General features: G+C 40.4%; 1 protein-coding gene across 2 annotated transcripts in view; it reads left to right on the top strand.

The window, feature by feature from the left end:
- pdia5 (protein disulfide isomerase family A, member 5) overlaps positions 1 to 16648 on the top strand; it is a 122795-nt gene that overhangs the window by 65578 nt on the left and 40569 nt on the right. For both annotated transcript variants that reach the window (XR_006312204.1, XM_043694262.1), the window contains exon 14: positions 1511 to 1641. Coding sequence is in view for 1 of the 2 variants with exons in the window: in XM_043694262.1 (XP_043550197.1) it covers positions 1511 to 1641 (131 nt within the window). In the remaining variant the exon portion in view is untranslated. The remainder of the gene's footprint in view (positions 1 to 1510; positions 1642 to 16648) is intronic.

Raw genomic sequence — 16648 nt, 5'->3', positions numbered from 1 at the left:
TCTCTCTCTCTCTCTCCCTCCATCTATCTTTCTCACCCCTCCTAGCCACCCTCCCCCAATTACCCCATGCTGCTGCTTAAAACCTACTTCTTCCTGTTGTAAGACCTGCTAAGTATTTAATTTGTTTCATGAAGCTCTGTGAAGGGTCTCTCTCCCTCCATCTATCTTTCTCACCCCTCCTAGCCACCCTCCCCCAATTACCCCATGCTGCTGCTTAAAACCTACTTCTTCCTGTTGTAAGACCTGCTAAGTATTTAATTTGTTTCATGAAGCTCTGTGAAGGGTCACTGAACACGTTACTATGTTATAAGTGTGATGTAAACACAGGTCATTATTATTGTCTTAGCGCAGGTGATCAAACACTTGCTAGGCAAGTTAAAGTAGATCATCAGAGGAAGAGAAAAACATGGGGAGGGTTTGGAACAAACAATTCCAAAGTTTGAACCTAAAATAACTGAAGCTACGGCCATTTCACGCAATTCCCATGTCAGATGCGCTAATACACTTTGGTGATTTGTAGAATGTTGCCTTTAGGGAGAGATGGAAAATGGAATTACTGCACAGTCAGAATAAGGGCTTGGAGCAAATGGTAGAGCGAAGGGAGATTAATAAAATATTTCTTTTACAAAGGGTCCGCGCGCACTGTTTGACCTTCACATGCAGTCAGCATCCCGAACAGGATAAAACTGAAATCTCGTTACAGTTGGTGCCGATACAAAGTGGGTAGAGTGGTCTGGAATCATTTGCACTGGGCGTGTTCATTTAAAACTGATTGGTGTTCCTTTGAATTGATGTTTGTGTATTAGGCAGTTACTCTGTATGCAGCTGAGTAGTTTGGTTTAGAAAAAGAAAAACATGGTCTGTTTGACCTTGTTCAAAGTCAACGATATTCTATGTCTCAGTTACTCAATTACCCATTAATGAGTTGAAATGATTCCGATTGCTCTCAGAGCTGGTCTCAACATTACCTGGATCTCTATTGAAGATGACAGTAATTGTTCGTTTGAGGAGAGCTCTATAGACCTGACTGTTTGTAAGCATGTTGCATAATGAGATTTAATAATCACCTAATCCACCACCCCTCATACCACCAGTAATTCATCCTGGAAAAGTAGTCGACGGTGAAGGCATAATATTGGCTGGCACCTGGGCAGGTGTATGCACATCACAACATTAATTCTTGTTTTTGTTGTGTTGTAAACAAAACCAGCTTCCTTGCCGAGCCTGGCTTACGAAAAGATTCTAGATTTGACTATACTCGTTTCACTGTAACACTTTCCACTTTGGCACAGGCACCTAGAAAGATTGAGTGGGGCATTCCAGAATACAAGGTGTGACTTGTATTGAGTGAAGGGTAGTCCAGCATTGGAAGAGATCATTTGTGGAGGATGAGCTGAAGCTGTGGTAGAATTCAATGCCAAGGCTGGAGATCTTAAAGGTAGTTCTCCTGAAATTCACATTCATTAACTTTCATCTTTCCCACTATTTTGTCCTCACTGCCCCTCCATAGTCCTCAAGCTCCTCCGCCACCTGAACAGTCTTGGGAAGAGCAGCAGACCAGTGTCACCCACCTCAGCGCTGAAGATTTTAAGGAGTTCATGAAGAAAAAGAAGCATGCTTTGGTCATGTTCTATGCACCTTGTAAGTTATGATTTATATACTCTTTAGATGTGATGTTGAACTTTTTATGCTGTTCTGATTTTATGGCTCTGTCACAAAGCATCTTTTCCCATGTTAAACAATGGGCTGGAAGTGACCGGTTGCATTAATGAGGTTAATATCCTCTTGAGTATCGCAAATTAGTTATTAATGGATGTAGGTTTGCTTGCTGAGCTGGAAGGTTCATTTTCAGACATTTCATCACCATACTAGTGAGCCTCCAGCACTGAAGATGTTACCTAGTATGGTGACGAAACATCTGAAAATGAACCTTCCAACTCAGTGAGCAAACCTACATCCAGAACCTCAACCTAAGCTACAAATCTTCTCAAAACTCACTAATTAGTTATTAATATATTGCATAAGCTGCTTAAGATGATTAATGGATTTGCTGGGGTAGGTAAACTATTCCTTGTGGTAGGAACTGACTGACGCGGTGGGAGGTGCCAAAAACTAGAGGACATAGGTTTAAGGTGAGAGGGGAAAGAATTAAGTGGCAAGTTTTTGACAGTGTGGTGCTTGAATGGAATGAGCTGCCAGAGGAAGTGTTGGAGCATTTCCAGCATTTAAAAGGCATGTGGATGGGGACATTAATAGGAAGAATTTAGACGATTGGGACTCAATTTATTTAGGGTGTTTAGTCAGCATGGATAAGTTGGACCAAAGGATCTGTTTCTGAGTTGTTACCGTTACTCCTACCTTGCATGAAGCAAAGTCAAAACTCCATTCCACCCTGTCTCAGGCAAACACATGGTACAGACATCCTTGGTGCAAGCACATGCGTTCTTACCTTTTTTGAGACTCAGTGTAGTTCATTTTCAATCCTGAGTATCATCATCTATTGTAGAAGAAAAATTGGTGTTTGAGGAAAGGGAACCAAACATGCCCACAACCAAATGTCAACCTAAAACTCTGGCTGAATAGATTCACTGTGTTCGTGCAGCTCTCAAAACAGAAGTTGGATTACTGCCTGTTCAAGGATTCAGGATAAATAGATGGTGGGAGGGGGAACAATATCAGAGTGTAATGATTGAGATGTGAAGGAATAGGTTGGCAGGAAACCCACACAGAGTATAAATACCATCACAGACCAGTTGGGCCAATAGTCTGTTTCTGTGTTTAAGTTTGGTCTAATTCCATGTAAAATGCATGATCAGCCAGCATCATTGAAGTGGAGTGGGATTGAGGAATGTGAGCCAAAATCTAAAACTGTCTTGGCTGTGATCAGCTGTTTTTAATTCTGCCTCCATTTTAGGGCAAAACTGTTATTAAAATTAGTTTTTGAGTTTATTTATTATTTCTTTTTATATTCAGTTGTGGGATGTGAGCATCACTTGCAAGGGCAACAATTTTTTCCTCAACCCCAGTTGCTGTGGTGGTGAGCCAATGTCCCTGAATGACTGCTGTCCACATAGGTAGGGTATATGTTCCCACAGTGCTGTTCTGACCCCGCGACTGAGGGAACAATGATATGGTTTAACATTAGGATGGTGAGCAATTTGCAGGGGAACTTGCAGGTGGTGGCTGCCCTTGTCCTTCTCAAAGGTCGTGGTCACAGGTTTGGGAAATGCTGTTTTGAAGCCTTTGTAAGTTCTGCAGGGCATCTTGTAAATAGTATACAATGATGCTACTCTGCACCAGTGGTAGAGAGAATGAATGTTTAGTGTGGATTGTCAAACATGCAGACTGCTTGGTTTTGGATTATGTTGAGTAAGTGATTTTGTAACTGTATACCCAAGAATATGGAGAGTATTCGATCAGACTCCTAATTTAGGCCTTTGATATGGTGGACTGGTTTTGAGGTGAGTTACTCACTGCTGAATTTCCAGCTCCTGATCTACTCCTATAGCTACAGTATGTATATGGCTATTCTAGTGATGGTTCTGATAGCTGGTGGCTCTCTAAGTGAAAACATGCATCCTGTTCAAAGCATGTGTGGTGTACAACTTATTTTCAAAGAGAAACACAGCTGGATCAATAATTTAGCAAATCACTCATCCAAAAGTGCCCCACTAATTCTGTGGTAACTTTCTGCAGCAAGATAGAAATTGTTGGAAAATCTCAGCAGGCATGCACAGCTCTTTCAGTAATTTCTACAAGTCTACAGTCTCTGTATGACTAAAGGTTTCATAGTGACAATGAACTTTTAATTGACCCAGGAAGAATATTTGGAAAAAAAACCCCAAAGAACTGCAGATGTTGGAAATCAGAAACAAAAACAGAAATTGCTGGGAAAACTCAGCTGGCCTGACAGCATCTGTGCAAACAAAGCACAGTTGAGATTTATGATCCAGTGACCCGTGTTCAGAACGGTTTGTAGCTAAGAAATGATTGGGACATATGCTGAAGATGGAGTGAAGAGAGGAGGGGAGAAGTAAATGATAGATGGAGATGAAGCCCAGAGTGACAGAGCAGCAAATGGACAGGCAAAGGAATGAGTAAAGGTTGGCCTTGGAGAATGTTTAGCTGCTAATGGGGGCTGTTAGCAGCCGCCAATGGGTGGTTTGTGTTAGCAGCCCATGTGATGAGTTGGAGTTGGGCTAAAGACACTGGCAAAGTTGGGGCTCAGGCCCTAAAATTATTGAACTTAATACTGAGTCCTGAAGGCCACAGGGTCCTCAAGTGGAAAATTAGATACTGTTCTTCCAGCTTGGAATATTTGGCACATGTTTGTGTGTACAAGAGTGTTTATTTTATTGCAGTTCAAAGTAGATGCTATCACTGCATTCCTAGTGATTACACTTGAAAGGACATGGTAGTCTAATGTTACTGGAGATGAGCAAGTTCAGACTTTCCCCTGTTTTACTAGTTAATCAAAATGTGCTCAGCAATCTACTGAGAAGGATTTCTAGGCCCAAGTCTCCCCACCCAAGGAGGACTTCTATTGTTTTTTTAGATGGAGATGCCCGAGTTCGCAAATGCATGTCTCTACTGAAAAACATGGATTTGAAGGTTTGTTTTGCTGGTACTGTTCCCACATTAATTTGAGATGAAGGGCATTTCCCTGAAATTACATTTCACCTAATCACATTGCGTCTCAGGTCATCACAAAACACAGTAACCTAAAATAGATATACTTGTTAATGTAAGGTGCTTCTGCCATCAGCAAGTAACAGAAACTTGTTATGTGAACATATCTTGAGTATGCTGTGAGTTGTCCTCTGGCCTGTTCCCAAGAATCAGTAAAGTTTGGTGACTTTATTCTACTTTTGTACTGTTTTTTTAATCACTGAAGATCACCCTGTCATATTTAGTCATTTGACACAAACAGGGAGTTGGATTGCTGTATGTCAAGAAGAATGATCAGTAATTGAGACCTGGGTGTCCTTGTGCACAGGTACTGAAAGTAAGTGCGCAGGTGCAGCGGGCAGTAAAGAAGGCAAGCTGATGTTGGCCTTCATAGAGGATTTTAGAACAGGAACAAAGACATTTGCTGTAATTCTACAGGGCATTGGTGAGGCCACACCTGGGAATAATGTGTGCACTTTGGTCACCCTATCTGAGGAAGGATGTTTCTCGCGATCATAGATTAGATTAGATTACTTAGTGTGGAAACAGGCCCTTCGGCCCAACCAGTCTACACCGACCCTCTGAAGAGTAACCCATCCAGACCTATTTCCCTCCTAACACTAACACTAATGGGCAATTCAGCATGGCCAATTCATCTGGCCTGCACATCTTTGGACTGAGAGGAAACCAGAGCACCCGAAGGAAACCCACGCAGACACGGAGAGTATGTGCACACTCCACACAGACAGTCACCCGAAACTGGAATCGAACCTGGGACCCTGGTGCTGTGAGGCAGCAGTGCTAACCACTGAGCCACAGTGCCGCCCTGTAATATTGAATAGTGGAGCAGGCTCAAGGAGTCAAATGGCTTACTCCTGCCCCTAGCTTCTATGTAATATTACTTTCTTATCCTCACCATATTGGAATTGAATTTAATTTTCATTACATTTGAGGATTGATGCAGTTTCTTGGGGTGGTGAGTGGGAGGTTGATGGTGGGTTGGTGGTTGCATAGAAGAGGGCAATACACCGTGGAAAAATTTAATTGTATTAGGAAGTCAAACAAACTTTGGAAGCAGCAAGAGTCATAATTTTTTTTTCTGCTTTATCTCATCAAGAATCCAAAATTGAATGTTGAGATAAACCGGGAATTAAAAGTCTGATGGCTTCATCATTAATGGCTGCAGGTTGGAGGAGAACTGTTGGTAAAAATCACAATAATCCGAAGTTTAGAGAGGAATGATCCTTCATTTCAACATCATGAAAATCTATAAACAAGGAAGAATCAGTTATGTACTGTGCTTGAAGCTTAAGTAGATGTATGTTCATAGAAATGGTGTTAAGATTTGATTGGAATAAGTCTGTGACCAGGTGTCTCCAGTTTAAACATTCGTACGGAAATCAAAGAAAGATTAGGATGTATTCTTTATGCAGAATTAGTTCAAATGGTTGAGAAATCTATCCAAGTGACATAGTCTGAAAGTTAGCACTAGATGTCAGAAGTAAAAATAGGATACATTGCTATGTACAAAAGGTGGTAGACTTTTGGTATCTTCTTTTAAAAAGATAGTTGATAGTGGCTCAAATGTTAATTTTAACTCTGAGGTGGATAACTTTTTGTTAATCAAATAGTATTCAGCGTATGGTCAAGGTGGGAAGATAGAGTTAGATCACAAATCAGCCGTGAACGGTGTTAGCAGTTCGAGGGACTAAATTGCCTATTCCCTTTCCTATGTCACTAAGTGAATGTGTATATAAAAAGCAGCAGGAGATGAGGAAAGCATGGAATGATAAGGCTTTTGGTGAGAGGGCAGTCAGGTTTGCCTCAGGTGTTTTTTTCAAAGTACCAGACACAGTCACAAGGCAAAAGTGAGGACTGGAGATGGTGCAAAACAGAGTCTAGATTAGAGTGGTGCTGGAAAAGCACAGCCGACCAGGCAGCATCTGAGGAGCAGGAAAATCGCCATTTCGGGCAAAAGCCCTTCATCAGGACAGTCACAAGGCCAACTAGCCTTCAGTTGTAAATGTTTGTTTCTCATTACTGCAGTTGCATGAAGAAATAAAATTAATTTTTAACTGAGGCTTGAGGTAACAGAAGCATGTTAAACAAGACGCACCCTATCAAGGAAAATAGGTGTTTTGTTTTAAATGCCTCCACCCCTCAAAATAATAATACTTTTATGTGCAATTACATTATTAATATCTATGTTGACCTACTTGGATGGGGAAGGAAAGAGCGGGAGATAGACACACTTGAAATGTGGAGCTTATTCAAGGAACAGCTACTGCAGGTCCTTGATAAGTATATCTTTGAGGCAGGGAGGTAGTTGTTGAGAGAGGAAGCCATTTTTTACTAAAGCAGTTCAAGATTTTGTCAAGAGGAAGAAGGCTTATGTGAGGATGAGGCATGAAGGCTCAGTTAGGGGGCTTGAGAGTTATAAGTTAGAAAAAGGAGGCGGCTTGTGAGGATGAGGCGTGAAAGGGGTGTGAGAGTTATAAGTTAGCCAGAAAAGATCTAAAGAGAGGGCTAAGAAGAGCCAGATGGGGAAATGAGAAGTTATTGGCAGATAAGATCAAGGAAAATCCCAAAAGCCTTCTACTGTATATCAAGAATAAAGGAATGACTACAGTAAGGTTAGGGCCAATCAAAGATAGTAGTGGAAAGTTGTGTGTGGAATCTGAGGACATAGGAGAAGCACTTAATGAATACTTTTCGTCATTATTCACATTGAGAAAAGGCAATGTCAGTGGGAATATGGAGATACAGGCTACTAGATTAGATGGGATTGAGGTTGACAAAAGAGGAGGCTTTAGCAATTTTGGAAGATCTGAAAATAGATAAGTTGGGATTTATGGGTCAGATAGGATTTATCCTTGGATTCTCTGGGAAGCCAGGGAGGAGATTGCAGAGCCTTTGGCTTCGATCTTTGTCATCATTGTTGACAGGAGTAGTGCCAAAAGACTGGAAATTAGCAAATGTTGTTCCCTTGTTTAAGGAGAGGAGTCGGGACAACCCTGGTAATTATAGGCCTGTGAGCCTTACTTTGGTTCTGGGTATGTTGGGGATGTTGGAAAAGGTTATGAGAGAGAGGATTTATAATCATCTGGAAAGGAATAATTTGATTAGGGATAGTCAACACGGTTTTGTGAAGGATAGGTCATGCCTCACACTAACCTTATTGAGTTCTTCGAGAAGGTGACAAAACAAGTGGATGAAAGTAAAGCGATTGATGTGGTGTATGTGGACTTCAGTAAGGCATTTGGTAAGGTTCCACATGGTAGGCTACTGCACAGAATACGGTGTTTCGGGATTGAAGGTGATTTAGAGGTTCGGATCAGAAATTGGCTAGTTGAAAGAAGACAGAGGATGGTGGCTGATGGAAAATGTTCTTCCTGGAGCTCAGTTATCAATGGTGTGCCACAACGATCTGTTTTGGGACCACTGCTGTTTGTCATTTTTATAAATGACCTGGATGTAGGTGTAGAAGGATGGATTAGTAAATTTGCGGATGACGCTAAGGTAGGCAGAGTTGTGGGTTACAGAGGACATAGATAAGATGCAGAGCTGGGATGAGAAGTGACAAATGGAGTTTAATGTGGAAAAGTGTGAGGTAGTTCACTTCGGAAGAAATAAAAGGAATGCAGAATACTGTGCTAATGGTAAAATTCTTGGCAGTATAGATGAACAGAGAGATCTCTATGTCCAGGTGCATAAGTCCCTGAAAGTTGCCACCCAGGTTGATAAGGTTATTAAGAAGGCATATGGTGTGTTGGCATTTATTGGTAGGGGGATTGAGTTTTGGAGCCATGAGGTCACGTTTCAGCTGTACAAGACACTGGTAAGGCCGCACTGGAGTATTGCATGTAGTTCTGGTCACCTGATTATAGGAAGGATGTGGAAACTTTGGAAAGGGTTCAGGTGAGATTTACTAGGATGTTGCCTGGTATGAAAGGAAGGTCTTATGAGGAAAGGCTGAGGGAACTAGGGTTGTTTTTGTTGGAGCGAAGAAGGTTGAGAGGTGATTTAATTGAGATGTATAAGATAATCAGAGGGTTAGATAGAGTGGACAGTGAGAACCTTTTTTTTCAGATGGTGAAGGCTAACACAAATGGACATAACTTTAAATTGAGTGGTGATAGACTTAGGACAGATATCGGGGTACTTTCTTTACTCAGTAGTAAGGGGTTCAAATGGCCAGCCTGCAACAGTAGTAAACTCGCCAACATTAAGGGCATTTAAATGGGCATTGGACATACGTATGGATAATATTAGAACAGTGTAGGTTAGATGGGCATCAGATTAATTTCACAGATTGGCGCAGCATTAAGGGCCGAAGGGCCTGTACTATGCTATAACGTTCTACGTTCCATGTTCTATGCTTGCCACTAGTATCTCTCTTCATGTTGCTATTTCTTCACAAGTCCTTGTTGCAATTTATTCTTCTATAGCAACTCATTGGAAAAGGTTAAAACTTTACCTTTGAGTTTAGATGTTTTGATTTTTTTTTCCCTGGGAAGTTGTGCCGTTTAATGGGGTTTTGAAAAGCTTAGTTATAGTTGATGGCTCAACTTGCTCAATGAGACTGAGAACTCCTGATCAAATCTTTTAAAACATTTTAATCAACTGAGATTAACTGAAACCTGTTTTTTGTTGGATACAGACAGGTTGCTATGCATTTTCAGAATGTTTTTATTCTCATTTGATTTTTCAAGTCCATAACTTTTCTTTCTCTCTTGTTCATTGCTTTATCACGACTCTTCAGTCCCTCTTGCCTTAGGTTTGTATAGAATACATTTTGAAAATTCAGGTAAACATCAAGTTGCCCCTTAGAGGTTGTAAATTTTATGAAACATGACATAAAACAGTAGTCTGTTAGAAGGTTTCTCTGTGGTCCTCCAGCACAACAATGAACAATGATCACCTTCTCCAGCATCACGAATATCAGGGATACACAGTTTTTTAAATAATGGACAATAGGGCTGTTTTAAGTCTAAGATAATTGTAAAATCTTTGAATGTAGCAAACACTTCCGGCAGGTGTCACACTGCCTGTAACTGTTCAGATTTATATATTTTTTACTGCAGTACTTTATATGGATATATGGTGACTGTTAAAGTGCACAGCATCAAGTCAGCTAATTTGAGAGGAATGCAATTTGGAACAGTCATATGTTTTTGAAAAGGAAGTTAATCACCATTGAATAGCCAATACTAGCATTTGTAAAATGTGGCAAAGTTGCCCTTACAATAACCTTGTAAACAGAGCCAAATTCTCTGAGCCACCTGTCTCCTAATTTAACATATAACCCATTTCAATATTCGCATTCCTAACCAGAACATAGGGCAGAATATTGAGGATTTTTGTAACAAATTCTTCCATTGTTATGAATGGGGAAAGATGTGAATAGCAGCGCACTTACCCCTACACCGTTTATTTTAATATATTACCCATAACTCTCCAGTTTCTTTCTGCACATCCTGGAAAAGATTAATCTTTTTTAAAAATTCAATGAAATTCCTCTCTGAATGATATCATTTGATTCTTGTGACATCCTTTGTCCACATCTCAATTCATATGTAAATTGACCCTATGTTCTGGTCATAAGCAGAACAATAAGAGAAAAGAATTGAGCAGAAGTGGCAAAGTACTAATCCAAAGGTGAGAGTTCCTTCCTGCAGAAGAACTTAATCTGCGCAATATGATTAAAGTGTAAAAGAATTATTTGGAGTTACATTATTGGAAAGCATGACCAGAAAAATCCCTGAGGTGCTCAGTGGCGTTATATCTTTCAGAATTAATATTTTACTTAGTGGCGTGCAAAACAATAACCTGAGAACATATTGCTGCAGAGGAAATTATTCTCTTTCTGTACCAGCCATGACTCAGTGGGTAGAATTCTTGCCTCTGATTCCAAAGGTTGTGGCTTCTGATCCCATTGCCAGAGACTGAAGCACAAAATCTAGATTGACACTTCAGTGCAGGACTGAAGGAGGTGTTTTCTTGTCAGAGTTGCTATCTCTCTGGTGAACTGTCTGTCTGTGGTCCTTTCTGCACCATGGGGAATGAAATATCTTCTGACATGATGTGAAGACGACCAAGGGTGTTTCCCCAATGATCCTTCAACCTGCATTATATTAAAGAGAATATCTGGCCATTAACATTGCTGTTTGTAGCAACTTGGTGTGTTTTAGTTGGCTGCCATTTATCTTCCAGATTTCTTCGGATGTATGAAGTGCCTTGACACATCCTGAAATGCAAGTTCATTAGAAGTTAGCAAATCTTGACTTGAAAGTTATTTTTTATGCCAATAAGATGATCACATTGTGGCCTCAATTCCACCTTCCTGCCTATCACTGATAACTTTAACTCCCTTGTTAGACCTATCCAAATGTAGATATAAGAGCTAATGCAACCCTCAGCTAGGAGTCTTGCGCGTGCACAGTTACAGTCTGCACACTTAATTGTTTGGCCCCCGTTCATCTCTGAGCTGGATGGTCACCTGTAAGCTAATCTGAAATGTGGTGACCAATCTTTTCAAACCAAATTCTTCATCAGGTTGTGTCTTTATGATGCAAAGCATATCTTTAATGATTCTTCAACGCAACGACTTTCATTGTTTTGTTTTTCTGATGATAAATATCTAGTAGTCTGTATGCTGCTGATCCAAATTTCTCTAAATATAGGTAGTTACTTAATCAATTTAATAAAACATTGGATAGCTGTCACAAAGGAATGTGATGGTGGATGAGTTGCAGAAGGAATATTTGAGTTGTTGATAGGTATAAATTTGTTTCATTCAGTTGAATGGGCTAATATCCAGAAAGCCTCAGAGGGGGTCATAACAAGCACTTATTGTTTGGACTTGTGAAAAACAATGGTTATTTCAGATAATTCAGTCCTTGAACTGAATGTGTACATGCATTTACAAGTTCAACTGTAACTGAAGCTTTATGTATGCAGAGAATGGGTGAACAAACCAGAAAATTAGATCCTTGTCCTGCAACTGGGTTTTTAAAATGTGAATTATTATCCACCTGCAAAGTACCACCTCCCAAAACAGTTGTTTCTAACTCCAGTGTTTGATTTTGCAAGTTTTTTTGAAAGGAAAATTGAGAAGCTTGTTTCCAACGGTGAACATGATCACAACTAGAGGCTGCCTCTGTTAACACTAGCAGAGCAGTCCTCTTAAACTGCAGGACTTGTGGAGCAATGCTGTGAGGCCTGAACACATGGCTGTCTTAGCAAATTAGATTCTTTTGGGAACACCATTCTGTATCAATGATTTCTCTCCTCAATTAGTGCGTCATGTTCTAGTGTAGCATAATACAGAAGGAGACTATTGAGTCTGCACTGGCTCTTTCAAAAAAGCAATCTAATTAGCTCCACTTTAGTTCTAAGCATAAAGTACTCTCCGATAAAATATGGAAAGAAAATAGAAAATTGGGTTTAAATGTTTTCAAATGCCCATAATTTCTCAAAGCACCTACCTACACTAAACAATAACAGGTATGGCTATTTATTGATAGCCAACCCATTTACCTCAGTGGAATATTTCCCTTGAAGCCTTTAGCCAGAAAGTGGTTAGAATATGGAACTGCCATAAGTAATTGAGAGGGGAAGCATACATTAACGGAAAGTGATATAAATGCATGAATGAGAAAGGAATAGCAGGATGTTTCAGTAATATTTATTGACAGCATTTATTAACTGGTGTGAAAAATCCATCTGGTTCACTACTATCCTTCTGGAAAGGAAGCAGCTCCACTTACCCCATCTGGCCTACATGTGACTCTCAACCCACAGCAATGTGATTAACTTTTGACTGCCCTCCGAAATAGTCAAGCAAGCCATTCAGTTCACGAGAGAGTTAGAGATGGGTAACAATTGTTGACCTTGTCACTAATGCCCACATCCTAAAAAGAGTAAAGGTTTAGTCTGGGGCAACTTGCTCAGCATGGACAGGCAGGGCCAAAGGATCTGTTTCTGTGCTGTATGACTATGACTAAAAACTGGCTGACACTGGGTTTAATGCTCTTTACCATTTATTTTGAATGAGAGTGTAATATTTGGGAATCTCCAGTTATCAGCAACACCATTCACGTATCTAAGAACAGTTGGAAGATTGTGATCAGAATTTCCATAGTTAATTAATCCAGAATGTGCCCCATCTGGATCAAATGACTTTCCTACTTTCAGTACAGCCAACCTTTTAATTGCCTTTTCAATTTTCATTCGATCTACTATTACTAAAAGCTCCTCTATTACCGCAAAATTGGTAAATTCTCTTTCGTGAAGACAGCTGCTTAATGCATGTTGGTACCTCAGCTATGTTCTTTACATCTGAAAGGTCTACTTTTTTTATGACGAATCAGCCTGCAACTCTGCTACTCGTAGGCTAACTTATGCCAAGTTCACCTATGACACAGTCATTTCCTGGCTAAGCAACGTCTCTACTTTAAGAATTTTTAAAAAAATATCAAAGAACTGCAGATGCTGGAAATCAGAAACACAAGCAGAAATTGCTGGAAACACTCAGCAAGTCTGCCAGCATCTGTAGAGAGACAACAGAGTTAACATTATGATTCTCCTTCATTTGTTCTGATATCTGTTTGTTTAACTTTGTTTTCCCACCTCAGGTGCTGCCGGACCTGCTAAGTTTTTCGAGAAATTTCTACTCGTGTTTAAGATTCTTTCTCCTTCTTTGCAAATTCCTTATCTTTGTAACCTCTACAATCCTTATATCTGCATTCCTCCAATGATCATCTTGCACTTTAACAATTTTAATTGGGTGGCATGATGGCTCAGTGGTTAGCATTGCTGCTTCACAGCACCAGGGACCTGGGATTGATTCCACCCTCAGCTGTCTGTGTGGAGTTTGCATGTTCTCCTGTGTCTGTGTGGGTTTCCTCCATGTCCAAAAATGTGCAGGCAATGTGGATTGGCCATGCTAAATTGCCCTTAATATTCAGGGGTATGTAGAAATGCAGGGTTTGAGGGGGGATGGAGTGGGGGAAGTTGCGGTCTATCTGGGTGGGATGCTCTTCAGTGGGTCGCTGTGGATTTGATGGGTTCAATGGTCTGCTTCCACACGGTAGGGATTCTATGAAATTGCTCCACCATTATCAGTCAGCTTCCTAGTGGGAGGCACGGTGGCACAGTGGTTAGTACTGCTGCCTCACAGCGCCAGAGACCCGGGTTCAATTCTCGCCTCAGGCGACTGACTGTGTGGAGTTTGCACGTTCTCCCCGTGTCTGCGTGGGTTTCCTCCGGGTGCTCCGGTTTCCTCCCACCATCCAAAGATGTGCAGGGTCAGGTGATTTGGCCATACTAAATTGCCTGTAGTGTTAGGTAAGGGTAAATGTAGGGGTATGGGTGGGTTTCGCTTCGGCAGGTCGGTGTGGACTTGTTGGGCCGAAGGGCCTGTTTCCACACTGTAATCTAATCTAATCTAATCTAATCATATATCCCTTTGAACAAGTTTTTGGTCATCTGCCATAATATCTCTGTGGCTGTGTGTTGGATATTGTTTTCTCATGGCTTTTCTCATCTGCCTAGAATATTTCTTTGTTTTAAAGGCGCTATATGAATCCAAGTTGTTGATTATAAAAGACTTTTGGATTTACTTTAATGTTACCCAGTCATGCAATATTTGTTCCTTATTCTAGTTTCTAGCTGTCCTCCACTTTTACTGCATGAAAGATAGTATAGCTCAAGTCTGAGAGTCTTGGTACACAAGTCAGTAGGAATTGTCTTAAAATGCTTATCCTTGTTCTCAAATCCTTCCATTGCCTTGGCTCTCCCTGTGATGCATTTGACCAGACCCAACACACTCTAAAGTATGTGCTGTTCTACTTCTGGCTCCCTTTATGCTGTCAGTTAGAACTGCCTCCAGATTGGTGGCCACATCTTCAAATACTTGGGCCCCAATGGAATTAGCTAAAACTTTTCTGCCTTTCTTACCCACCTTGTTTCTTTAAGACATTCCTTTAACATAACCTCTGACTGGCCCAATATCTCCTTTACGTGGCTTGTTGTTAAACTTAGATTTATAATACTTAGATGAAGTGGCTTGGGACATTTCATTGCATTGAAGGTGCTATATAAATATGATTTGTTGCTGTTAGTTTTGGATTTAAGTACCAGTGTAGCAACCCCAGTTACATTTACAAAACAAATCAATGCTTGCACAAATTTGATGTGCACCATACTCTCATATGTTCACACATTCAGTGGCTGTTTGTTTTGCTGCTGCAAATAACTGTTCAATATCATTCTGTTGTTTAGAATTAATTTTTTTAAAGTAATACTGGAATTCTTTGTGAATTACTAACGCTGTCTTCAATTCGGCATCTCTCTTCGTAATAAAGAAATGTAATTTGTATTATAGTTTTGAAATTTACTTTGAACTTTCTTTCCAAAAGCTTGACAATGACAGATTCTCATTTCTGGAAGAGGAAGTGGCAAGTTCCCAAATGCTGTTCGTTACTTGGAACCTTTGGTTGCAGATGATATTGTTTCTAGCAAATCTATATTTGCTAATGCACAATTTCTCCCCCTCCTCAATTTTGGGTGATGTGTTAAAGTGCTAATGTACTGTGATTAGGTTCTCATTCAGGTGTTAGTAATCTGTTTGCTGTTTTATGAACACAAAAGCTGACGCTATATCAGTCTCCCCAGGGAGGGAGGGAAACATTTGAGCAGTTTCTTGTTTACAAAGAAAGGACATAAATCTGCAACATAGCCATTATTTAAACTAAGTGCTGGTTTGGAGCTCACTGTTAAGGCTGGCACATAGTACCAGTACGCAGGGAGTGCTGTGTAGTTGGAGGTGCCATTTTTGGGAAAGACGTTAAACCAAGGTTCCATCTAGCCCCTTTAAAAGATGGAATGATTTGATTTGATTTCAATATGTGCAAGTAGCCCCACCCGTTATTTATTGTTCAACAAATATCCACTACTCATTACTGCACCGAAGTCTCAGCCTAGATTTTGTCGCACATTTTAGGGTGTGCATCAAGCTTCAGATCATCAAAGTTATATTAAAACCGTGCAGAATTACAGCTGGGCTCCATTTGGAGTGCTGTCACTCTTCTCATGTACATATTACAAATTGATGGAGAAGTACTGGAGAATGTCTAAATTTGTTTTCATTATGATGCTGGAATTATCGAGCTTCAGTTTCTTCCTTTCTGTGGAGAAGATTTAGAGATGAAGTGATAGAGATCTTGACAATTGTCACGACTCATTGGGGTGGTGTACTGGAAACTAGTTCCTGCTAAATTTGATTAAACCGTAGACCTGCCAAATTCTACCTTACTGTCTAATTCAGTTTAAAAGAACACGCACACAGGTTTTCCTTTAACAAGAAAATAGCTCTTTATTGCAATCACATTTTTAATTGGAAAGGAAGAAACCAGAGTTGCTAATTTATAACTTAATCTCATTCAATGCACACAAAGAGACGAACACATATTATGGTCGAGAAAGGGAAGAAAAAAGAAGTCCATGCAGTTCTGGCACCAATCCGGATCACATTCAATCTGGGTTGTTCGTTTCAAAGCTTTCATGTTCTTTTTCAATGATACAAGGTTGTGGATATATCCGTTCTCAGTTTTTGATTAACTGAGTGAAGGTGTAGTCCCCTTTTTCGTTTCAACAAGGAAATTTGCTTGGAGGACAGTTTACAAGGAAATGGTGAGTGAAATGTTCAAAAAAGGGAATAGGGATAACCCCGGGAATTACAGGCCAGTTAGTCTTACTTCGGTGGTAGGCAAAGTAATGGAAAGGGTACTGAGGGATAGGATTTATGAGTATCTGGAAAGACACTGCTTGATTAGGGACAGCCAGCACGGATTTGTGAAGGGTAGGTCTTGCCTTACAAGTCTTATTGAATTCTTCGAGGAGGTGACCAAGCATGTGGATGAGGGTAGAGCAGTGGATGTAGTGTACACGGATTTTAGTAAGGCATTTGGTAAGGTTC

Source organism: Chiloscyllium plagiosum, chromosome 7, assembly GCF_004010195.1.
Source record: "Chiloscyllium plagiosum isolate BGI_BamShark_2017 chromosome 7, ASM401019v2, whole genome shotgun sequence".
Classification (NCBI taxonomy): Eukaryota; Metazoa; Chordata; class Chondrichthyes; order Orectolobiformes; family Hemiscylliidae; genus Chiloscyllium; species Chiloscyllium plagiosum.
Note: the sequence above shows the minus strand (reverse complement) of the source record. Positions and strands in the feature narration are given on the sequence as shown.